Below are 24,620 nucleotides of genomic sequence, written 5' to 3' on the forward strand. Positions count from 1 at the left end.
AATTTTTTTAAACCATTACTTCATGTTTTAAAATCAATACTAAGTGTCAGTTCCAAGGCAGAAGAGTGGTAAAGGCTAGGCAACTGGGGTTAATTGACTTGTCCAGGGTCACACAACTAGGAAGTGTCTAAAGATAGATTTGGGCCCAGGACCTCCCATCTCCAGGCCTGGAGCTCTATCCACCAAGCCACCTGTGATGATGAAGTTTTGAGGAGCTCCATGTATCAGTTCCCCATATAAGAATGTAAAGTTTAGCTTTGTTTAATCCCTTTATGGCTTTTCACTCATGTTTATAGGCTGCTTCTCTTGACTCTGGTGCTTGTATGTCAGATTTTCTACTCAGCTCTGGTCTTTTCATCAGGAATGCTCAGAAGTCTTCCATTTCATTAAAAATCCATTTTTTTTCCTTATGAAGAGTTACTCAGTAGGTTTTTCTTGATTGTAGTCCTGGATCCTTTACCTTCTGAAATATCATTCCTCCTTTTATTTTCTACTAGATTATAAACACTGAGGGCAAAGACCATTTCTTGTCTAAATTTTGGGGGTATTGGTTTCTGCACATGGTAGGTGTTTAGTAAAAGTCTGCTGTTGTTATCTTGCTCTTCTTTGTTTTATAGTTTGGTTCTTTTAGTGGACTGGGGGAAACTTCTTGCTATTAGATGATAACCTCCAAGAAAACAAAATTTGGGTCTCATCTATATTTCCCCCCCTAATTTTTACCTTTTGTCTTAGAATCAATACAATAGGAGAACAAATATAATATTAGTTCCAAGGCACAGGAACATTTAAGACTAGGCAATGGGAATTAAGTGATTTGCCCAGATGGCATAGTTAGGATGTGTCTGAGGTCAGATTTGAACCAGAACTTCTCTTCTCTAGATCAGAATTTGAACCCAGGACCTTTTACTCTAGAGCTAGTACACTGGGCTACCTAGCTACCCCCAGTCTCATCTATCTTTGAAGCACTTCGCATGACTTAATAAATTTGGGTTGGATCCAATCAAACTGATGCTCTTGGCAGACTATGTATTGGTTGCTGGGGCTCCCGCTTGGAAAAGAGCAAGCTGGACAAAAAGCATTTTGAGGATTCATTTATTATTAGACAAAGTCAGAGAGGGGCTACTGAGGAGGCAGTAGAGAGGAGGGCTCAGCCCAGGGAAGAGAAAGAGGGTGAGAACTTCTTGCTGGTGTCGTGGTGTTGGGACTGTAAAGGGGAAAGAAGTGGAGAAGGAGGATTTTTGGGCAGCCAGCCAGTCAGTCTAGGCAGCTGTAGCAAAGCCCACCCTATTGTTGCCCATGTCATAGACAGAATAGTATGACCTGAGGAAGACATCTCCAAGGATCCAGAGGGGCTGGCCATTCTGGGAGGCCAGGTAGGTGGGCTCGATCCCCACAGTGCAGTAGCCATTATTCTGTGGAAGAGAGCAGAGAGTCAGCCATGCTGAACCTGCAGAGGGGTAACAGCAGAGAGGTTGACTGGTGTGGCCCAAAGTTGTCCTCTTCAGAACTCTGACCCTTCCCTTGATACCCAGGAGCCCTGGAAGCCTGCTTCACTGTCTCACAGGGTGACTTCTCCTTTTCTTATTCCTTCTGCTATCTTAGGGCTAGCTTTTATTGTTTTCTGGGATAGGAGGTTTGAAGCATGGGAGATAGAGAAGAAAAATCATAAGAAGTAACAAAGTACAAGATAAGAGTTTCATATGTTTAGAGCTGAAAGGAACTATACGGATAATTTTTCTACCACCACTACTATTTTATACATGAAGAAACTGAGGCCCAGGGAAACAAACTGACTTGCTCAAGGCTATGGAGGCGGGAAGTGTCAAAGTCAAAATTTGAACTCCGGTCCCCTGACTCTAGGGGTAGTATTTTCTACTGTGCCTTGCTGACTCCTTGAAAAATGATAAGCCCTTCTCACTCCCTTTCTCCACTCCTTTTTCTCTCCTTCCCCAAATTAGTTGAGATCATGGGTAGACTACTTACATTGAGGATGTAGGCAGATGGTGACAGAGGGAATTGCACCCCATTGATGAGGAAGGAGATGGTGGGGAGGTTCTGAATGCTATTGCAGTCTACCACATACTAGAGAGAGAAATAGGAGAGATAAAAACATGATGTCATTCCATCTTCTCAGTCGCCATTGAGAAAACACCTCAGAGAGAGCCCTAGCTTGGGCTCAGACCCTCCCCCTTTTCTTCTCTCCCACCTTTCCCAGAGATGGCAAGCCCAGGGTATGGGTCCCACATCCATCCTGATCCTGGCCTTTTCCAGCCCTTTCCCCACCCTCAGAGTAGATGGATCATTGTTTACTGATCAGTTGAATGCTATCCACCTCCAGAGAAAGAACTGTTAGAGTCAGAATGCAGATCAAAGCATGTAATTTTTCACTTTAGTTTATTTATGGTTTTATTTTAGAATTTGGGTTTTATATGAATAGTCTCTTAAAGAGTGATGGCCAATGTGAAAGTACATTTTATATGATACTACATGTATAAATCAGATCAAATTACTTACCATCTCCAGGAAAGGGGGGAGAGAAGAAAAGAAGGGAAATGATTTGGATCTTATAATTTAGGAAAATACATGTTGAGAATTGTTATTGCACATAATTAATAAAATATATGAGTTTTAAAAAAGAGTAATGCCATGAAATTATAATGACCAAGCCTGATCCCATAGAAGAAATCTAAGAAGATGCCTCAATCTGATTCTAAAAATTAGAGGTAAGGGGGCAGCTGGGTGGCTCAGTAGATGGAGAGCCAGGCCTAGAGACAAGAACTCCTGGGTTCAAATCTGGCCTCAGACACTTCCCAGCTGTGTGACCCTGGGCAAGTCACTTACCCCCCATTGCCTAGTGTGAATCTTAAAACTGCTCAGACTCTACTTCAGAAGATTTGATTAAGCTATTCCCCTTTTTTAACAATGGAGGTACTTGATCAGGAATGTATTGAGAACTTTTAAAATTACTCCACCCTACTCAGACAATGCCTTAGGGGAAGATAAAGTTGAAAACTCCTGATTGAACAATGAAAATCCCTAACTTATACTTATAGTGAAGCTAAAACCTTAAGCTAGGTCTATTTTTAGATCTAATACAAAAAGGTGCTAAATACCTATAAAGGTTAAATTAATCACTAAAAGGTCAAGCAACTTACAAAAGGCAAGCTTAACAAAAAGAGGTGTGAAGTACTCAGTAGATTTTACCTAACCAGAGAAGGTGAGAACAAAATAAGATATGAACTAAGAATGGTCAGTCCTGGGAAAAAGTGTCTACTGTGATTGGTAGATGTGAAAATTTAGGGGAGGTGACTCAAGAGAAAATTTCTTTAAAAGGAAGGGGAGTTCAAAATTGAGTTAGTTGGAGTTCAGTTAGTTTTTTGGATTGGAAGTTAGTTGGAGTTGGAGTTCAGAGGTTTGGGGCCTGCTTGAAGATGATCTTGTGGTGAGTGATAAAGACTGACTTGCTCTCCCTTAGGCTCAGGCCTAGGCCATTTGGCCTAGTCCCTTTCTACTATTTTCTCTTTCTCTCTCTCTCTCTCTCTCACCTTCCCTTAATTCCTTCATTTGTATTAATTAAAATCTTCATAAAACCCAGCTGACTTGGGCATTTTCATATTTGGGAATTTTCCCATGGTGACCACAATTTTAGATTTTAAAATCAAGACACTAAAAATTATCTTTACAGTTTGACCAAAACCTTTACAGTTTTGTCAATTCACAGTCTTGGGAAACCACATTTTCATGGTTACACTAGCCCTTACCACTCTTCTGCCTTAGAACCAATATAGAATATTGATTCTAAAACAGAAGGTAAGGGTTTAAAATTTTTTTTTAATTAGAAATGAAGAGCTATAGATGGAACATTACATATGATGTCAGACTTTTCTATAACTATAACAAAAACTTTTCCCCCCTTCTTTTCTGTTCTTTGAATGATTTCTCTCTGGGAAGGGATATATTAAGAAATGTAAGTGATGTAAAAAAATAAATGCCAATAAAAATCTTTTTTTTTTTTTAAATAAGAGTAGAAAGAGCAGGTAATCAACTACCCAGGAGACTGAGTGGAAATTTGCAAAATTCTCTTCTGAGACTCGAGGGCTACAAAATTAACCCTTATTACTAAGCTCTGGGTGTTCTCTTTTAAATTGCCCAGATTCCTGGGAGGAGTAACATAATTATTAGCAATAGTAATAATAATAATATTTCCCATTCCTCTCCCTCCCTCCCTCCCTCCCTCCCTCCCTCTCTCTCTCTCTCTCTCTCTTTCTCTCTCTCTCTCTCTCTTTCTCTCTCTCTCTCTGTGTCTCTCCTCTCACCCACTCTCCTTCCTCTGTCTGTCTGTCTGTCTGTCTGTCTATGTCTTTCTTTGACTCCCCCCCTTACACATACATATATACACATATATATCTCTAGCTATTTGTTTCTCAGGATCGTCAAATTTAAGGCTAGGGGGAACTTAGAGGTCATCTAGTGACACTTCCTTATAGGACAGATGAGGAAACTGAGAATTGGAGAGATAAAGTGACTTGCTAGCACATATTAGAATTGATTTTCTGATTTCAGAAAGAGCTGAAAAGACCTATAAAGCGGAACCAGGCAAACACTATACACAGTGACAGCAATATTGTGGGATGACCAACTATGATAGACTTGGCTACTCTCGGTAATACAATGACCCAGGACAATTCTGAAGGACTTATGACAAAGAATGCTCTCCGCCTCCAGAGAAAGAACTGTGGGAGTCAGAATGCAGATGAAAGCAGATGACTGATCACTTGATTATTTGGATATATGTTTGGGATTTGGAGTTTGATAAGACTATTCACTTACAAAAAATGAATAATATGGAAACATGTTTATGTATAACCCAGACTGAATTGCTTACCAGCTCCGGGAGGAAAGAGTGAAGGGAGGGAGAGAGACAATTTGGATCAGATAACTTCAGAAAAATTATGTAGAAATTTGTTATGACATATATTTAAACTACATGTAATTTTCAAAATAAATGAAATTTCTTATTTCTAAAAAAGAAAAAAAAAACTGTTCGTAGAACCCAGACATCCAGACATCCTGTAACCAGCTCCCTGGGGCCTTCATCTCCCAGGTATAATGAGTGACAGAAGTGAAAGGAGGAGATACTCCAACCTGAGATAAGTAGCCAGCAAGATATATAGGTCTTTCCTTTGCCCCCATCACAGGAGACCTTACATTAGGCTTATCTGGATGCATGGCATACTCACCACCAGCAGAGCCTGAAACCTCATGGAGGACAAGAAACATGCTTTTTTAAATCTTCATTTCCCTCCCACCTAACACCATACTTGCTTACAGTAGGCACTTAATAAATATGAACTGAAATTAAACATACCTGTCCATACTGGTCCTGCTGTCCTCCTGTTGCCTGAAGGAAAGCACTCATGTACTGCTGGGGCACAGTGAGGAGGGAGGTGCCAGTGTCCACAATGGCCTGGCAACCCTGGGAGCACCAGCCAGTAGCTTGACCTCCAATGGAGAACCTAGAAGTAGCCAAGGAAGAGGAGCTTCAGCCCTAGGAGCTTAGGAACAAGGGCAAATGACTCCTCTTTCAAATCCCTTCCCAGTGTCCACCAAAAGACCCTTGATGAGGGCAGCTGGGTGGTTCAGTGGATTCAGAGCCAGACCTGAAGATGAGAGTGCTGAGTCCAAATCTGCCCTTAGGCACTTCCTAGCTGTGTGACCCTGGGCAAGTCACTTAACCCCCATTGCCTAGCCCTAACAGATCTTCTGCCTTAGAACCAATCAATACACAATCCTGATTCTAAGACAGAAGGTGAGGATAAAAAAAAACAAAAAAAAACCACCAAGATCATGGATCTATAGCTGTATAGGACCTTAGATGCCATTAAGTTGAACCCTCTCATCTTATACGAGCAAAAGATCAGCCCAGGCTAATACTGCCTCACTGTGTCCCACCAGAAGATCATGAATTTAGAACTACAGATAAGGAAACTGAGACACAGAAAGATTAAGAGACTCAAACAGCAGGTATATACCTAAAGCAAGATTGGAACTTGGGTCTTCCTAATTATAGGTCCAGTGTTCTAGCCCGCACCACTGAAGATTAACCTCTTAAAAATCAACTCCAATTGGGAAGTCCCAGGACTATGGTTCTATGCAGCTTCCCAGACTATAACCTGTCTACTCTGATGAAAGACCCTTATTATAACTTAAAAACCGAAAATAACCTCTAATCCCAGAGCACCCTTCAGAGGACCCTCCAGAGATCACCTTGGTCCCTCTCTGTTTCCTAGCAGACGGCCTCTTTCCAAGTCAGTCCAGACAGATATCTCCTTCAAAAGATTTCCACAGAACAGGGGGAGGGAATGATCCCCATCATCTGCCTCAGTCATGCTATCCTGGGCATAGGAGACATTCATTCTTCCTGCTGTCTGTCCTTAATCCTGTCTGCCTGTTCTTTTTCAGAGTCAAAACCGTTTCTGTAGCCTCTTAGAGGGCAGAGATAATTTTCTTCCCATTCCTGGGTTTGAGTCCCAACTCTGACACTACTGGGTAACTCTTGGGCAACTTACTTCATTAATCTATAAAAGGGGGATAATGTTAACGCTACTCTCAGAACCACCTTAAAGAGCTTTATCACTTTGAATTATTGTTATCACTACCCCCACTCACACACAATGGCCCATCAATAAACACTAGATTGCACAGTGGCTAGAGAGCCAGGCTTGGAGTTGGGAGGTCCTGGGTTCAAATGTGATCTCAGATACTTTCTAGCCATGTGACCCTGGGCAAGTCACATAATCCCATTGCCTAGTCCTTACTGCTCTTCTGCTTTAGAGCAGATACACAGTATCATAAGACAGAAGATAAGGGTTTGTTTTTTTTTTAAAGTGCACTTGCCTGGCCAGGCTGTACCTTCACTTGCCACTTCCCAGATGTGTGAAATATTAAGTAGAGAATATGAGGTTCAATCCTTAGGGAGCTCCCACTATCCTTAGGGAGCTCAGTCTCTTCTCATCCTCCACATGTTCACTCACCAGCTCCCCTCCCCCCACCATCATTCACACCCAACCCCTCCACAACTCACTCCTGGATGCCAATCTGCCAGTAGAGCTCCTGGGTGACAGGTGCCCAGTAGATCTGACCACTGTACAAGTTGTTGTCGACACCTCCAAAGATAACCTCGCCCCCACTCTGAGAGCTCTGCTGGCTGCTGCAAGAGAGAAAGGAATTACAGAGACATGGCAGAGGGGCAGAAGGGAGGGAAAACGCCTGAACCTCTGTCTCTTCAGAAGACTGACAACACCTATCAGTCAATCAGGCAGCTTTCATTTGGGGAGGGGGGCATGTAGATGGTATAGTGGAGAGAGTGCTAGGTTTAGAGTCAGGAAGACCTGAGTTCAAATTTGGCCTCAAACACTTACTAGCTGTGTGACCCTGAGCAAGTCATTTCATATCCCATTTATCTATGTTTCCTCATCTATAAAATGAGCTGAAGAAGGAATAGAAAAACTGCTCCATATTTTTGCCAAGAAAACCCCAAAGGGGGTCACAAAGAGTGAGACATACACAGAAAAATCAAGAACATGGTCCCTGCCTTCAAGGAGGTCAAAGTCTAATGAAGAAGACAGCAGGTAATACATAACCCAGTGGAATTGCTTGTCAGCTCCTGGAGGGGGTAAGGGAAAAGGGGAGGGAGAGAACAAGAATCATATAACCATGGGAAAAAGTTTAAAAATAAATTAAAGAAAAAAGACAACATGTAAGTAAATGATGGTATGAAGATATATCCAGAGCTGACAGGACGTAATCCCTGAAAATCTGGAAATAATAGAAAGTCAACAGATAATTCAAAATAGTGGTTAAGTATCATGTTTTAAAATATACACCTGGCAGGGTAGCAAGGTGACTCTGTGACTAGAACTCCAGGCCTGGAGATGGAATGTCCTGGGTTCAAATATGACCTTAGTCACTGAACCCCAAATGAATGCCCTTTGGTAGTAGTCTCTCGGTAACCGAGGATTACAATTGTCTTTGTGCATTTTTGTGCACAAAGACACTTCACTTGCATGAAGATTTAAGTGGAAAAGTAGATGCACAGAGATAGTCCCACTCTCTCGGCATTGGAAGCTTGGGTCCAGTGGCATGAAGCTGTTGCCCGGGGTGTGGCGGCTGCTGCATGCTAGCAGCTACTAGGAGCCACAAGTGAGAGCTGGGTATCAGGTGAGGGTCAGAGGCTGGAGAGCTGCCCTAGGAGGGCACGACATGCCCTCCATACCAAAGACATTACTCCTCCCTGAGCACCCCATACACCCCATTGTGACAAGGAAATCACTTTAAAAGACTGATATATATTAATTTAAGGTCGCCAAGGAATTCAGCTATGTAATTCCTAAATGAAAACTCAAGTCAGCAGTCAACCTTTTATGGAGTTTAATTCCAAACAGGAGGAAGAAAGGTATTAGAGATAGAGAGAGGGAGAGAGAGAGAGAAAAAAAGAAAGGGGAGAGAAGAGAATAGGGCTTAAATACCCCTTCTGTTTAGGCTGGGCCAAAAGGCCCAAGCCCTTAGATAGCTGAGGCAAAGAAAAGAGATCAGTCCCTATCACTCACGTGACCAAAATGGAGAAACAGTCTCAGGGGCCTCCCCCTCCAGCTTCCTTCAGAGCAAACTTCTCAAAGCACCACCTCTCAGAGCAAAAACCTCTCCAACCAACCACCCTCAGTTGTCAGACCCCTCTCTCTTTAAGGAAACCATCCAAGTTCCCTCCCCTCAGTTCTCACATCTACCAATCACTGTCCATGTCTTCCCTGTGCCAATGGTGGCTCTAGCTTAACCCAGGACCGCCCAGAGGTTTGTGGCCTTGCACATGTCTGTTGAAGGTCATATTCTCAAATAATTAAATCTTGATCCTTTGCTGCAGCCCTTCCTAAATCCTGTTAGGGCTGAGTGGGGTGGAAATTGTATTTTCCAAGACCTGGTTCTGTCATTCCAAGTATCTCTATTGTATCAATTCTAAAATCAATCATGACTCAAAGAACTTCCTGTTCTATGCTTAAGCATAGGTCAAAGCCCTTTCCATTGTTCAGCAAAAGGTTTCTGTCCTAAAGTAATCTTAAGAAGGGAGGAGGAGGAACCTCCCATGCCAATGGGGTTCACATTCCAATAGAGTTCCCACTATCAATAGGAAATTTTTCAAGTATGAAATTTCCCAATGGTGAAATTTCCAACATTTATAAGTCTAAGAAATTTTGAGGTTTACACCATACACCCTATGGATGGGCTTTCTCTCTGTGCAAGTCCTTATCACCATCTCTCTATCTAAGCTAATGGCTTTGCTCAGACATGGAAATGACCAAGAAAATCAAAACCAGAGTTAATGGGCATCAGGGAAGACCAAATCCTGAGATAAGCAACAGAGGACTGCTTCCATGAATCTTTCTTCCTTAAATCAGAAGTAATCTCCTTTCCTCCAATGTTGTTAAAGTCCTTTCTCCAGATATTCCCTTTACTCCCATCATACCTTCCCTTGTATTTTATGCCTCTGTGGATGTAGGAAGCCAACACCCAATTTTTCACCATGCCAGATGGTTTGTCCTTTTCCCTTTAATCCCAGCTCCTCTTTTCCTGCCCTCTGGTAGGGTTTCTTGAAGCAGCCCTAAAGTAATTTGCATTCTCTATTCCAGCAGTCCTGGAGGAAGATGCTAAAGAGTAAGACAAATACAGAATGGGAGAGATTGCTTTGGGTAGTCCCAAGACTCAGTGAGAAATGCTAACATAAGTAGGAGACATGCCAGCAGATATGAAAGGGAGGAGGCAAAAGGGACTGATTTACCAGGAGCCATAAAATGCAGACTTGGTCCAATAAGGTGCATAGTCTGCAGTGGACTACTGGTAAAGGTTTAACAACCAGCTCTTAGGGGAAATGTATGCACATGCACATTTTTCATTTTAATCTGCATCATTAACATTTTCTCTATCACTCTCCTATGTCTAGACAATCAATAAAACAAAATCAAGCCCTGGTGTGTAACTTGCTCATTTTGGACATGCAAATAATCATAATGCAAATTTTATAATCAGCTCTCTGGACAGGAAAGAAATTTCCTTTTTTCTCAGTGAGAGGGCAGGGGCTGTGGAATCCTGGGTTTGTTCAAAATAAAAACCAAAAAAGAGATCTAGGTGGTTCCGTGGATAGACCCTGGAGTTAGAAGGTCCTGAATTCAAATCTTCCCGCAGATACTTCCTATTTGGGTGATCCTGAACAAGTCATCCCCCCTCCCCCCCAGTTGCCTAGCCCTTACACTCTTCTCCCTTGAAACCCATACTTAGTATTTAAGAATTCTAAGACAGAAGGTAAGGGCAAATAATAACAATACCAACTATAATAAATAACACTAAATGTAATAATAAAATAAATAACAAACTATAATTAATAATATAAATATATCAATAAAATAAAATAAATAAATAATGATAAAACCAGAAACTGTCAACCCTAATCAGCAGCTGCAAAGCTGATCTTTTGGAAAGAAGGAAATTGGCGCCATCTGCTGGATGAGAGCTAAACTTCAAGGCGCGTTGAAGTAGACCTGAGAGGAACAGATAGATCTATTGCTGGTTCGCTGCAGATACCCGCAAGAGAAACTGTGAGGTCCCAGGAGGGTGATGGAGAAAAGCATCATGGTAGGGAGGATAGAGCGATGGTCCTGGAGTCAGGGAGCCTTGGGTTCAAATCCTATGGCTAATTCTTGCTAGCTAGGTAAACCAGAGCAAATCACCCCCAATTGGGAGACCTCAGTTTCCTCATCTGTAAAATAAAGGGGTAGGAGTGGGAATGGGCTCTCAGATCCCTTTTGGCTTGGAATCTGTGACTTTATACAATGAAACTGTGTTGTTTTTGAGGACCACAATAGTGATGGAGTAACTAAAGACTTGCTCTAAAAAGAACTATGTAATAAAAGGAAACTAGGTGGCACAGTGGATAAAATGCCAGTCAGGAAGATGTGAATTCAAATCTAACCTCTGATACTTACTAGCTGTGAGATTCTGTGCAAGTCACTTAACCCTGCTGGCCTCAATTTCTTCATTTGTAAAATGGGCTGGAGAAGGAAATGGTAAACTACTCCAATATCTTTGCTGAGAAAACCACAAATGGGAAGGGCAGCTAGGTGGCTTGATGGGTAGAGTAGGACAGGAAATCCTAGGTTCAAATCCAGCCTCAGACACATCCTAACTGTGACCCTGAGCAAGTTGCTTGACTCCAATCACCCACCCCAATTTTAAGACAGAAGGTAAGAGCTTAAAAAAAGGAAAAAATCAAATGGGGTCACAAAGAATCAGAAATGAATGAAATGATTGAACCACAATACTAAATAATGGTTCCAAAGCAGAAGAGCAGTAAGGACTAGGCCATGGGGATTAAGTGATTTTGCCCAGGGTCACACATCCAGGAAGTGTCTGAGGTCAGATTTGAAGCCAGGACCTTTCATCTCCAGGCCTGGTTCTCTATCCACCGAGTAGCTTCCCCTAGAACAGGGCTTTCTAACTGCTCTGTGCATTGCACAGACTGGTCAGCTTCAATCAGAACTGTCTCATTCCCAGAGGAAAGTTTCTGTCAGTTCCAAGATAGCTGGCCTGAATGTCATCCTGTCCATACCTGATACTTCTCTATGTCTTCTGAATAGTAATAAATATCTCTTTGGCAGAGTTAGCAAAAGAGAATCATCCATAGCCAGGCTAGGATGAATACACTATAAAATATTTTAATATATTTATATTTAGCAGCAGCAAATATTTGATGAACACAAGAATGAAATATTTTAGTAAACAATTTATTAAATTTGTCATGAAATAGAATGTGATATTTAAGGATAAAGCTACTAATTTTGAACAAAGGGCACAATTCAGTGTTTGGGGAAAGGGAAGAATGATGGGAATTCCACATTAAAATATATTAAGCACAATGAGTATTAATTATGTTGTTTATAACATTTTAGAAAAATACGGATTATTTAATATATTTTCATTATTTCACTGCCTGACTTCTTATTATATGATGTTTTATTACTATGTATAATATGTTCAGTGCTTAAATATATTATTTGGATATGTTGAATAATATCTGTTTTATTTTCATATTAGTCATGTTGCAAAGAAAGAAGAAAAATAAACTAACTCATATTGTTGCTTCAATTCAGTTATGTCCAACTCCTCATGACCCTGTGGACCCTACTGTCCATGGGATTTTCTTGATAAGGATACTGGAATGATTTGCTACTTTCCCCCCCAGTGGATACAGTGGATCCTTTTGTCAGGCAATCAGAGGTGAAGTGACTTACCCAAGGTAACAGAGCTCAGAAATATTTGAGGCCAGATTTGAGCTCAGGTCTTCCTGATGCCAGGTCCAGTCCTCTAACCACTAATCTACAGCTACCTCTTAATAATTCATATTCATATGTAATTTTATAAAATAATTGCATAATAGTATAATTTTAATATGTTAATTATTATAACAATGCATATGATAACTATATTGTGTTATGTTGTATTACATATGCAACATAATATTTGTTACATTTTATTATTTTATATGATATATATTTTATGTATTATTATAGCTTCTGTTTTCAGAATATTCAGTATTCTATGTGTTGATCTCTAAAATGGAAGAGAAATCGTTCTAAGAAATTCATGTTCGTATATTAACCAGCATGGCACTCATGGTCTTTAAAAATGAATATTAGTATCTGTTTATAATGCCTGTTAGTAAAATAATTTACAATTTGGTAAAAAAAAAAGGAGGGGGTAGAAATGATAGTGAGGCTGGGCAGTAGTTCTCATGATGATGAAAGTACATAATGGCTGGACATTGGAGACTCCGAGAAGGAACTCCAACTTCTAGGTAATGGTAGAAAAAGCAACAGAAAAGAAGTCAACAAACATAATTAGTGGAATTGAAGTCAAGAGGCACATGCTCTGACATTTACTATTTCTATAACCAGTTGACCTCTCTGAACCTCTTTCCTCATCTATAAAATGGGCATGATAATACTTTCAGCACCTACTTCAAAGGATTTCTTTAAGGTTTAAGATTTTTAGGGTCCTTTAAGGTTTATAAAAAAGGATAAGAGTGAGCAGCTTAATGGATTGAGAGCCAGTTCTAGAGACAGGAGATCCTGGGTTCAAATGTGACCTCAGACACTTCCTAGCTGGGCAAGTCACTTAATCCCCATTGCCTAGCCCTTACCAGTATTGATTCTAAAACAAAGTAAGGATTTAAAAAAAGAAAAGGTGAGAGGACTTTGGAAGCTTTAAAGAAATGTGAATGGAGGGAAGTACAGGGGAGTGGGAGGAAGAAATTTGGAAAAGAGATCTAGATGAAGCAGAGAAAGGGAAATCAGGACCATGTATCCTCTGGGTTCCTTACTTGCTGAGGTAGAAGCTGAAGATGGGGTTGGTAAGGACATTCTGTTGCAGCATGCCCTGGAGGGCTGTGGTGGCCCCCCCAACAGCCAGGGCAGGGTAAGCCATGCCCATAATGCCATCAAACTGAGCATAGATGAAATTGGTGCCTGGCTCATTCTCACTCAAGCCAAACTCCTGGTTGGGGACCTGGATTCCCTGGACCTGGAGGAAAGCACAGTGGAGAAGAGAGATGATGAGGGAAAGCATAATCATTCAGATAAGGTCTTTAGAGAGTTGTGATGGGCATCTTTGAGGGACCCAGGTCCCAGGGTCCCTAAAGTCCCCGACACACTCATGTGGCATCTGCCCCTTCCCACTCCTCACACTTACCCCCTGGCCATAATGTACTCCCTGATCTCTCTAGCTTCTGTTTCCTCATTTGTAAAGTGAGAGAGTTAGGTGGCATGATTCCTACATTCCTTCCAACTCTAAATCTTATGATCTTCCAAATCCCATTTAATCATCAAGGTCCCTTCCTTCTATGGCTGACTCTCCTAGCACTGGGATTCTGTCATTTATTCTGTATCCATACTATAGCCAAAGAATCTCAAAATTAGAAGATATCTCTGAAGCCCTACTCTAAGCCATACCCTAAAAGAAATCATCCCCAACCACAGAAATCCTTGAAAAATAATCATCCAGACTCTATTCAGAAGACATTCTGTGATGAGGAACTCACTACCTTCTGAGGAAAGCCTTGATCAACTCTTGGTCAAGCCTAAATCTCTCTCTATACCTTCTATTAATTATTTGTTCTGCCATCTGGGGCCAAGCAGATCCAATCTAATCCCTTTTCCACATGACCAGTATCTTCAGACACTAGAAAGCGACCATCATGTTCCACCCCTTGTCGACTTTTCTTTTTGAAGCCAAGTATCTTCATTCTTTCAGCCTCCTATAAAATTGTCCCAGGTCATAGAGTATGTCTGTGCCCTTTCAAAAAGGCCGGAAAGAGAAGAAGGGGAAGAAAAAGATAGATGGTTACTCACTGTCATGGTGTCATAACCAAAAAAGCCAGTGAGGCTACCACTGCCATACTGCAGGGAGAAGGTCTGTCCATTGGTGGAGTAGGTAGAAGATTGGCTGGGGTTGAATCGGGCATGGCCACCTACAGAAGGAACCCAGAGGACTCATATTAAAAATCTGTTAGAGCTGGAATAGCATTTATATGGTGCATTAAGATTTGCAAAGAACTTTATACATGTTGACTTATTTGATCATGATAATACTGTAGAAGGTAGATGCAATCGCCATTTTATAGATGAGGAACTGAGGCAAACAAAGGTTAAGTGACTTAACCAGGGTCACACAGTTTCTAAGTATCTTAGATATTAATTTAACAGCAGATTTTCTTGACTTCGGGTCCTTTAGAGATTCTAAGGGCTTTAAAGATCATCTCATCCAATTTCTTTGCCTTACAGGTATGGAAACTGATGCCCCTAGAGATTAAGTGACTTGACCAGGGCCACACAGTTATTTAGTAATAGAGTCAGGCCTTTAGCTTAATTCTCCTGACCCCAAGTTCAGTTCTCTTTCTATTACCCAAGAAGCATAGGCTCGAAGAGAGGGTCTGGGGCATAGAAAAGCTCCTAATAGCTTCCTTCCTCAGCTTTCTTGGCTTCTGCTCTCTTCCTCTATCCCAAATGACAGATTCAGGGCTAAGAATGGTAACTAAGATACCTGCCTTCCTAGCAGACAACTCAGGTTTAATAAGGGAAAAGAATGTTTAAACCCTTGTTATTAAGCACCATTGCATGTTTCTTAACTCCTCTGTACATTCTTCTGTATTAACAACTTAAGCTAAATAGCTATCCAAAACCCTATAAAATATACTGTGGGGCATCTGTAGGGGGTCTTATCACAAACTAGATGTGGTAAGATCTCCAATCTGCAATTAAAGTTTGGATCTTCAGCTCAGAATTATGGCCCAGAGAGTTCTTTGTTTTTAAACACTTCTTCACCTAAGAAAATACATAATACCCTTATAGCATCTCTCTTATGAATTCATCATGTATTATTCTATATTCTAATTTTCTAGGTTGGTATCTTTCCCCACCATTAGACTGAAAACTCCCTGACGGCAGGGACCAAGTCTTAGCTAAACTTTGCTTCTGGTTCCTAGTACAATGCCATGTGCTTAAGCATTCCTTCTTGTAATAGGCAAAGACCCCAGATTCATATCTTTCCAAGGCTGGCACAATATTCATCCACAAACAGAGACCTTAGTCCTCTCAGAGGCCTTAGGAAATGGGATGATTTAGGGCTGGTTCAGACTCACTTTCTTCAGCTTCCTCCACTTATTCCACGCCCTCTTTAATAGCCAAGCTGGATAACTTTTCTCTGGATTCCCAATATTTCCAGGAAAGTGACCCCAAACCCAGGGTTTTTCCAGGACTAGAGCAAGCATTTATAGGACCTGTAATACCCCAATGAGACTGTGGAGCAGGGACCATATCTTACCTCTCTCTTGTATCTTCTTCTCCCCACCTCCCCACCCATAAGCATACAATGAATGCTTCATAAAAATATGTCGAAGGGTGTTCGTTAGCATGAGATAAAATTGATTGATTCTTCTTGGCTCAGCTCCAGCTAAGCAATTTGATTTTAAGAAAGTCAGTTGCCCCCTCAGAGTCTCAAATTCCTCTGGTTGTCTTCCCCTGCTTCACACATAGAGGTCATGCCTTCTTCACCTCAGTACCTTGCCTCTCCCTTCCCCCTCTCCCACCAGCTGGGTACTCACTGCAGGCCTGGCTCTGGCAGTAGATGGAGGGCACCCACAGGTTGGAGGAGCCAGTGTCAAAGAGCACCAGGAAGTTCTGGGGTGGGGTCCCGATGCTGATCTCCCCATAGTAAGAAGACTGGAGAAGAGAGTAGGGCCCCATTATTCCTGTTCAGACCAATTAATGCTCCCACCCACAATGGGCTGGTTGTAAATTTGTGTTGCCCACCCTTAACTTAGCACATCCCCAAAAATATGATTGTTGGCACTGGATCTTTTCTATTTCCTAGCTTATCTCATTTCTTTAAACAAAGCCAAGTATCAGAAGATCCTGGTAGACCCATGTTGCTCGTTCATTTCTTTTTTTTTTATCTTTACCTTATATTTTAGAATCAATATTGTGTATATTTTCCAAGGCAGAAGAGAAAAACAACAACAACAAACCTAGGCAATGGGAGTTAAGTGACTTGCCCAGGGTTACACAGATGGGAAGTTTCTGAGATGAAATTTGAACCCAAGACCTCCAAAGTTTAGTCCTGGCTTTTAGTCCATTGAGTCAACTAGCTAACTCCTTGTCCTTCATTTCAAAGAAGACCAATGACATCATAAGGGTGATAGCTTAACTTGTTTGTGAATTGGATTTAAGTGAGGGAGACTTGTACCAAGTTGTCAGCCTCATTCTCTCTTTCAGAGTCATCAATGCCAAGTGGCAAGACAAAAGTCAGTAAGGCTGGTGATGGTCTGGGACGCAATGGATAATATTGGAGTCTTTGATGTCTGATCAAACTCTAAGTGCTCTACAGTGTATGCTTTTGGCCTTTGAAACAAATTGTTCATATCCACTCATTCCCCTGGAGGATGTCTTCACATGCTTGGGGTGCACATCTCCCAACTCACTGACAGATTTGAGGCCCTCAACCTGTCTGCCTACACAGTTTTACCAGGATGTGGCCACTGCACATGTTACAGCATCTTGGTGCCACAAGGCAGAGCTGGGTTACAGGTGGACACCAAAGGAGGATGAAGAACTCTGAAGGGGCTTGGCAATCTCTCCTACCAGAGGCACTAAAACTCCTTAAACTCCTGGCTCACCCATGTAACTTGAATAAAGGGGGCAATAGAAAGCCTTCTGTTGACTGCCCTCATACCTTGCTCCATCCAAAAGTATTAGGGGTATTCACATTAGCAGGCATACAATTCAACAAATATTTCATTTTGCACTACATGCAAGATACTGTATCATTAGATGATAGAAAAGATACAAAATGAAATGAGTTTTGTTTTTCCATTTTTCTCCTCATTGGGGTTGGGGAGCTAGAAGAGGGGGGGGATGCTTACTAATTGAAAACAATTCTGTTAAAAATTAAATAAGATATGGTCCCTCTCTTTACATAGCATATGATTTAACTGAGAGGGTGGTGACAAGGGAAGTACATTAGACAAGTAGCAAGAGACAGAGCTGGGATTTAAACTCTTCTCCTGACTCCATATCTAGTGATAATCTTTTTCTTCCTTCCTTTCTCTTTCTTTTTCTTTCTTTCTTTCTTTCTTTCTTTCTTTCTTTCTTTCTTTCTTTCTTTCTTTCTTTCTTTCTTTCTTTCTTTCTTTTTTTCCTTCCTTCCTTCTTCCTTCCTTCCTTTCTTTCTTTCTTTCTCTTTCTTTTCTTTCTTTCCTTCTTTCTTTCTCTCTCTCTCTATATCCTTCTCCTTTTTTCTCTTTCTTTTTCTCTCTTTCTCTGTTTCTCTTTCTTTTTCCTCCTTTCCCTCTCCTTCCTTCTTTCTCCTTTCTCTCCTTCTTTTTCTGTTTCTCTTTCTCTTTTGTTCTTTCCTTCTTCTCTCTGTCTTTCTCTCTTTCTTTTTTCTCTGTTTCTCTCTCTCAAACCCTTACTTTCTGTCTTAGAACAAAGTTCTAAAGCAGAAAAACTAAGAGTTAGGCAGTATGAATTAAATGACTTGCCCAGAGTCTTGCACACCACTAGGAAGTATCTGAGGTCACATTTGAACCCAGAACCTCCCATCTCTAGACCAGATTCTCAATCCACTGAGTCACCTACTTGCTCCTAAACAATAGTTTTCACCTTTACCATAATATTCTATGAGAAGTTTGGTGATAAGATTACTAGCACCTGAAAGTGGGGGTGGGGGGGGGAGGGAAGGTGGAATGGCTCTCAGGAAAATTTCACAAACAAGGAGAACCTGAATTGGATTTTTAAGAGAGAAATATGAATGAGCAAAGATGGAGGGTATGTAGAGAGTGAGCAGCAGAAGTAAGTGCTTTCTAGCAATGGAGGACAGTGTAAGCAAGAGCAGTAAAGACTAAGAGGTCAAGATAAGAATCTCTGCCTTGGAGATTAGTTCTTAAAGAGCCTTAAGTAGAAATGACTGGGGCAAGTATTATGCTGACTGGTTGAAGGATGAGCTAGGTCACTCTTGCAAAGTTATGTGGAGAAGGCAGCCTTTTGAAGGATGATCTAATCTTTCAGTAGGAAGGAGTAGTAGCAATCAGAAGAAAAGGGGCTATGCCAAGTTTGTGTAACAACCCAACAAGAACTTAAAATTAGGGAGAGAGAAGGATTGAGTATTGAGAATCAGTTGGGCAGTTAAGTGGCCCAGTGGATACAGCACACATTTTAGAGTCAGGAAGACCTGTATTCAAATCCAAATAGTTAATAGCTGTGTGAACCCAGGCAAGTCACTTCACCCTGTTTGCCTCAAGTTTCTTCATTATCAAATGAGCTGGAGAAGAAAATGGCAAACCATCCCAGGATCTTTGCCCCAAAAAACCCAAAATGAGGTCATGAAAAGTTGGACATGATGGAACCACAAGAACAATAACTGTGAGCAAGCACTGGGAGCCAGTACAGCTAGATTGCAAAGTATAGGCTGGATCATCATGGAAGTCAAGTGGCAAGATAAGATAATGGAGGGAGGAAATCACTGGGGAAATTCTGAAGGATCCTTGTTAGAAGGAAGACTTTTCTTGGTTGGAATAAGTTGTTGCCTAGTAGTATGGTTGGAAAGACTTAAGAGAAAGACATTTCCCCTAAACATCTCTACTACCCATATGCCACCATACCTAGAACAGTTCCACTGAAGATACTTCTTTAGGATTAATCATTGCCTAGGTTCCTCTTTTAATATGTACATACCCCTGGATAGGCTCTTATCAGTTTCCCAACAACTTAAGTGATAAAGTTTATCAATTTCCTTTTCCCTGAGCTAGGAAGGTTCTGTAGCAGAATAACAGGCCTTAAGGTTGACTGTCTTTTTTTTTTTAATTAAAATCCTTACCTTCTGTCTTGGAGTCAATAGTGTGTATTGGCTCCAAAGCAGAAGAGTGGTAAGGGCTAGGCAATGGGGATCAAGTGACTTGCCCCGAGTCACACAGCTAGGATGTATCTGAGGCTACATTTGAACCTAGGACCTTCTATCTCTAGGCCTTGATCTCAATCCACTGTGCCACCTCATTGCCCCTGAATTATTTTCTTTTTTTATTTTGGATTTTCTTGCCAAGAAAACTATATGGATAGCTATGGTCCATGGATCATGAAAAGGTGAACATGATTGAGCAACTAAATAACAACACGGAGAGAAGACTTTGCCCAGGAAAGCTGGGTCCCTACAGAGAAAGGAGTACTCACATCCATGTAAGCCATGGGTTCGAAGGCCACACTGAAATCCCTGGAGTCATATTTCTTTGCAGGGTCATAGTGGTAGGTCTTCAGGAACTCCTCTAGAACACCCTTCTCCTTCATGGTCTCCCGGATGGACTTACCCTTCTTCAAGGGAATTCTGCAGAAATTAGTAAATGAAGGGTAGGATGTCATCTTTCCCTCTCCCTCAATGCCTGAAATTTTCCTCTCCATATTAACCCATTCAGTTGGGCAAAAATTCAGTTGGGTATTTATAAAGCATTTAATGTGTGCCAAGCATAGGTAGCTAGGTGATACAATGGATAGAGCCCTGGGCTTGCAGTCAAGAAAGTTCATCTACTACATTATTACTAACTGTGTGACCCTGGGCAAGTCATTTTACCCTATTTGCCTTGGATTCTCCATCTGTCAAATGAACTGGAGCAGGAAATGACAAATCACTCCAGTATCTTTGCCAAGAAACATGAATCAGAAGTGAGCAAAATAATTGAACAACAATAAAAGTATGCTAGGCACTAAGGTTAGATATATAGGCAAAAAGACGATCTCTACTCAAAGGAGATTTCATTCTAAGGAGAGAAGATAACAAAAAAGGGAAACTGAAAAGGGGAGAAGAGGAAGGCACCCTGGCAGTGGTATGGTAACCATGTCTGGAGAATCAAAGGTAACTGGCCTGAGTTCATTGTTCAGTCATTTTTAGTCATGTCCAACTAACTCTTCAGGACCCCATTTGGAGTTTTCTTGGCAAAGATCCTAGATTGGCCATCTACTTCTCCAACTCATTTTACAGATGAAGAAACTGAAGCAAACAGGATTAAGTGACTTGCCCAGGGTTATATGGCTAGTAAAAGTCTGAGGCCAGATTTGAACTCAGGAAGATGAGTCTTCCTGACTCCAGACTTGGCACTCTATGTATTGTACCACCTAGCTTTCCCAGGCTGGTCTAGAACCCTTTCCCAAAACAAAGGTTTCAAGAAGCACTTACTAATAGACTAAGTCCTTCCTTTCCTGGGAAATTCTGTTCATGATTCATCTCTAATGCCAGCCTTTCTCCAAATGCCAAAGTGGACAAGCTCTGTATGGTATTAAATCCTTTCTCCCTCTGAATTCCTTCTGGACCTTGTCTCCTCTGTGTTTTCTACCACTGATGAACCTTTTACCTCTATTGCCCGGATGCCTCCTGACAAGGATCTTGTGATAATCTCCTTCCCACTAAAGCATTAGGGACTTGTGTTAGCCTTCTCAGGGGAATGTGTATTTTAGAAGAGACCTTTTAGGGGTATCCTGATTCTATCATTAACCAGAGGCATAATTTGGGTGTCACCTTCTCTGTCCTAGTAACAACTCTATGACAGAAGGACAAGGGCTAGGCAATGGGGGTAAAGTGACTTGCTCAGTCACACAACTAGGAAGTGTCTGAGACTGGGTTTGAACCTAAGTCTTCCCAACTCCAGGCCTGACACTCTATCCAGTGTGATACTTAGCTGCTCCTTAAGTCACTTTCTCCGCATTTCTGTCTTCTCTTTTGTAAGTGAAATAGATTGACTTGGAAATCAACCCCTTAGTATCAGGTGGATGAAAAATGAATTTTTTCAGAAGAAAGACCCTTACTTTTGCCAATGGGGTTGCTCCCTAAGACTTATGGTGCCAGAGTTACTTAAGAAGTAGTCATATACATGATCTATAGCTTTCCTTCTCCACATCCCCATCAGATTGGGAATTTCCTGAGGTCAAGGATGGTATCTCCCCCACTAGAATACATATAGGCTGCCTGAGAAATGGCACAGTGTCAGGAAGATTCATATTCATGAGTTCAAGGCTATCCTCAGACACTTATTAACCATGTGATCCTGCCCAAGTCACTTCACCCTGTTCGCCTCAGTTTCCTCATCTGTAAAATGAACTGGAAAAGAAAATTACAAACTACTTCAGAATCTTTGACAAGAAAACTCCAAATTCAGTGACAAAGAGGCAGACACGACTGAAAAACAACTGAACATATACAGAGCTGAACTCTCCCATCAGACTGGGAACTTCCTGAGGACAAGGACTATGTTTTTCCCATTGGATTTAGAGTTTACTTAGAACAGTGATGGCAAACCTTTTAGAGACCATATACCATGCCTTCCCAGACTTTGTGCCACGCCCTGCCCCACCCCAGATTGCATGCAGTGCCCCACCCCCTACCAGAGACAGTGACACCTCCCCATACCCTTTACCCCAGACAGGAGAGGGAGAAAGGGAGGGAGTGGCTTGAGCACTCCACTCATGGGAGGGAGTAAGTACAGAGGGAAAGGTAGGCATGGTGGGGAGGAGTAAGGAAGTACCTCCTCCGGTGTCCCTCTCTCTGCCTTTCTAGTACTGACAAGTGATGGTGCATATGCCCACAGAGAAGTCTCTGAGTGCCATGTTTGGCATGTGTGCCATAGGTTTGTCACCATGAACTTAGTACATGGACTGCGCCTCCCCCACCAGACTGAGAATTCCATAAGCATAAGAATTGTCTGATATTATGAAGGTAAAGACCATGTCTTCTCTTCCCTCCAAGAATTGGTTCAGTGCCTTGGAAACTGTACTAAATTTGGATTTAGGAGAGCTAGGTTCAGCTCTCAGCTCTAACATTTACTAGCTAGGACTAAAAAGAGGTCATAGCTTTTCACATTCTTCATCTCTTTCCTCCTCTGTAAAAGAGACATAAGAATTCTTGTATTTTACAGGGTTGTGAGGAAAGGGTTTTAAACTTAAGAGAATTCTGTATTATAGAAATGTGAGGTGCTATTACCCTTTGTTTCCCCTGTAGCCCATAATAGCCCAGCCTATTATGATACACTATCTTCCTACCAAGAGAACATATAGGTTTTCCCCCTTTCCAAGTGACCTTGGTCTCTTGACCCAGGACTGCTTCTCTGTCTCAATTAAGTTTCATGACCCACCTGAGAATCCCCTCTGAGAGGTGGAGGCAAACCAGGACCAACAAAAGCCACTTCATGGTGCTGGTTTATGATCCGTCACAGCAGAGAAGCTACTTTGGTTACTAGAGTCAAAATGGACTTTCCCCTTTTATATGCTAAGGCTCTAACCCTCTCTCTAACCCCATCACCCCAATTGTTTGTATGTGTGCCCTCCGAATCCCTATTTTGTACTTTCCATATCAACTATTTCTGTGTAATTTTCCCCTTTGCATGATTTCCAGAAAGGAATTTCTATTTTGTTGACTTTTTAATACAAGCAATGGGGTCAAAGGACATCAATGATAATAGAGAACAAAGAAGTCGAGAAACAAGACAGAGCCAAGGCTGGACTTTTTCTTCTAGGGAACTCAGGAGGCCAGACCATGGGCATCCTTGTGTGTTTGAAGAAGAAAAGCTTTGGGGGGAATTGGAGCAAGAACATGGCACAAAGTTTCTCTGGGTGAGACACGTCAGTAATTCACTATAGCTCCATGCTCCTTTGGGAAATGTGGCATATGATAACTGATGGGGTAAGGAACTCTTTAAATGTAATGGATTAATTTCATTCAATATTTCCCAGTTCATGTAAATTTTTTAACATTCATTTTTAAAAATTTTCCAGTTATAATTTCTCTCCCTTACTCTCATCCCTCCCTCCTACACTGAGTTGAGCAATATATCAATCATACATATGAAATCATACAAAACATGTTTCTATATTTGCTGTATTGCAAAAGAAAATGTACACACACACACAGATGTACACAACAGAAAAATTAAGAAAGTTTAAAAAGTATGCTTCAGACTGTACTCAGAATTCATTACTTCTCTTTCTGGAGATAGGAGGCATTAAAAAAAAAAACTTTTCCCCTTCCCCTTTATTTTATTTTTTAAACCCTTACCTTCCATCTTAGAATCAATACTGGGTATTGGTTCTAAGGCAGATGAGTGGTAAGGGCTAGGCAGTGGGTGTTAAGTGACTTGCCCAGGGTCATACAACCAGGAAGTGCCCGAGGTCACATTTGAACCCAGGACCTTCTTCTCTAGGCTTAACTCTCAATCTACTGATTAACTTAGCTGCTCCTCTCTTGCTTTGATTTCTTTGTCAGTTAGGTATTATAGTGGATTGAGCACTGGACCTGGAGTCAAGAAGACTGGAGTTCAAATGTGACCTCAAACACTTACTAGCTATATGACCTGGGGCAAGTCACTTAACCTCTGTTTCCTGCAGTTTCCTCAATTGAAAATGAGAATAATAATAACACCTACTTCCTAGGTTTGTTGTAAAGATCAAATAAAATATTTGTAAAGTGCATGATATAGTGCCTAGCACATAGTCAGTGCTATATAAATGCTAGCTATTATTATAATCATATGACTAATAATGGTATCACCAAGTCAAAAGGCATGCACATTTTAATAAGTTTTGGAGTATACAGCCAAATCTTGGTACTTGATAGTTTCAGAACTTCTTAAATTTGGCATTCCACACATTCTGAAGAGAAAACATCATCGAGGTATTTGACATTTGCTGGAACTCGATGCTCTTGCTAGAATTTGTTGGCAACTCAATCTAGGGAAGCATATGCCCACTCTAGCCAAAACAAAGGATCATACATCAGTCTTGGTGTAGCTCTTTCACAGTAGAGAACCTGACTCCATCTTGTATTCATTTTTTGTGGCTTTTGTGACATTTTTGAAACATTTTTTTTGTCTCAGACTTGACTCTCATCTACCTTTGTCTTATTGATAAAGCTGGGGGTGGGGGGGGGGGTAAGAGTCTCTTACAAGACCATGAACTCTCCCTGGAGGAATTTATGGCCAGAAGCTGTAA

At 41.3% G+C, this 24,620-nt stretch overlaps 1 protein-coding gene across 1 annotated transcript; it reads right to left on the bottom strand.

Annotated features, from left to right (window-relative positions):
- Nucleotides 1–1,078: 1,078 nt before the first annotated feature.
- LOC100027327 (gastricsin) lies at nucleotides 1,079–22,858 on the bottom strand. The gene is made up of 9 exons (XM_007483867.3): nucleotides 22,769–22,858; nucleotides 19,824–19,974; nucleotides 16,205–16,322; nucleotides 14,454–14,572; nucleotides 13,427–13,626; nucleotides 7,085–7,210; nucleotides 5,369–5,516; nucleotides 1,984–2,082; nucleotides 1,079–1,412 (listed from the first exon to the last, which is right to left on the bottom strand). The coding sequence occupies exons 1-9, from the start codon at nucleotides 22,822–22,824 to the stop codon at nucleotides 1,260–1,262; spliced, it is 1,170 nt and encodes a 389-aa protein (XP_007483929.1). The 5' UTR covers nucleotides 22,825–22,858; the 3' UTR covers nucleotides 1,079–1,259.
- Nucleotides 22,859–24,620: the final 1,762 nt, after the last annotated feature.

Source organism: Monodelphis domestica, chromosome 2 (genome assembly GCF_027887165.1).
Source record: "Monodelphis domestica isolate mMonDom1 chromosome 2, mMonDom1.pri, whole genome shotgun sequence".
Taxonomy (NCBI): Eukaryota; Metazoa; Chordata; class Mammalia; order Didelphimorphia; family Didelphidae; genus Monodelphis; species Monodelphis domestica.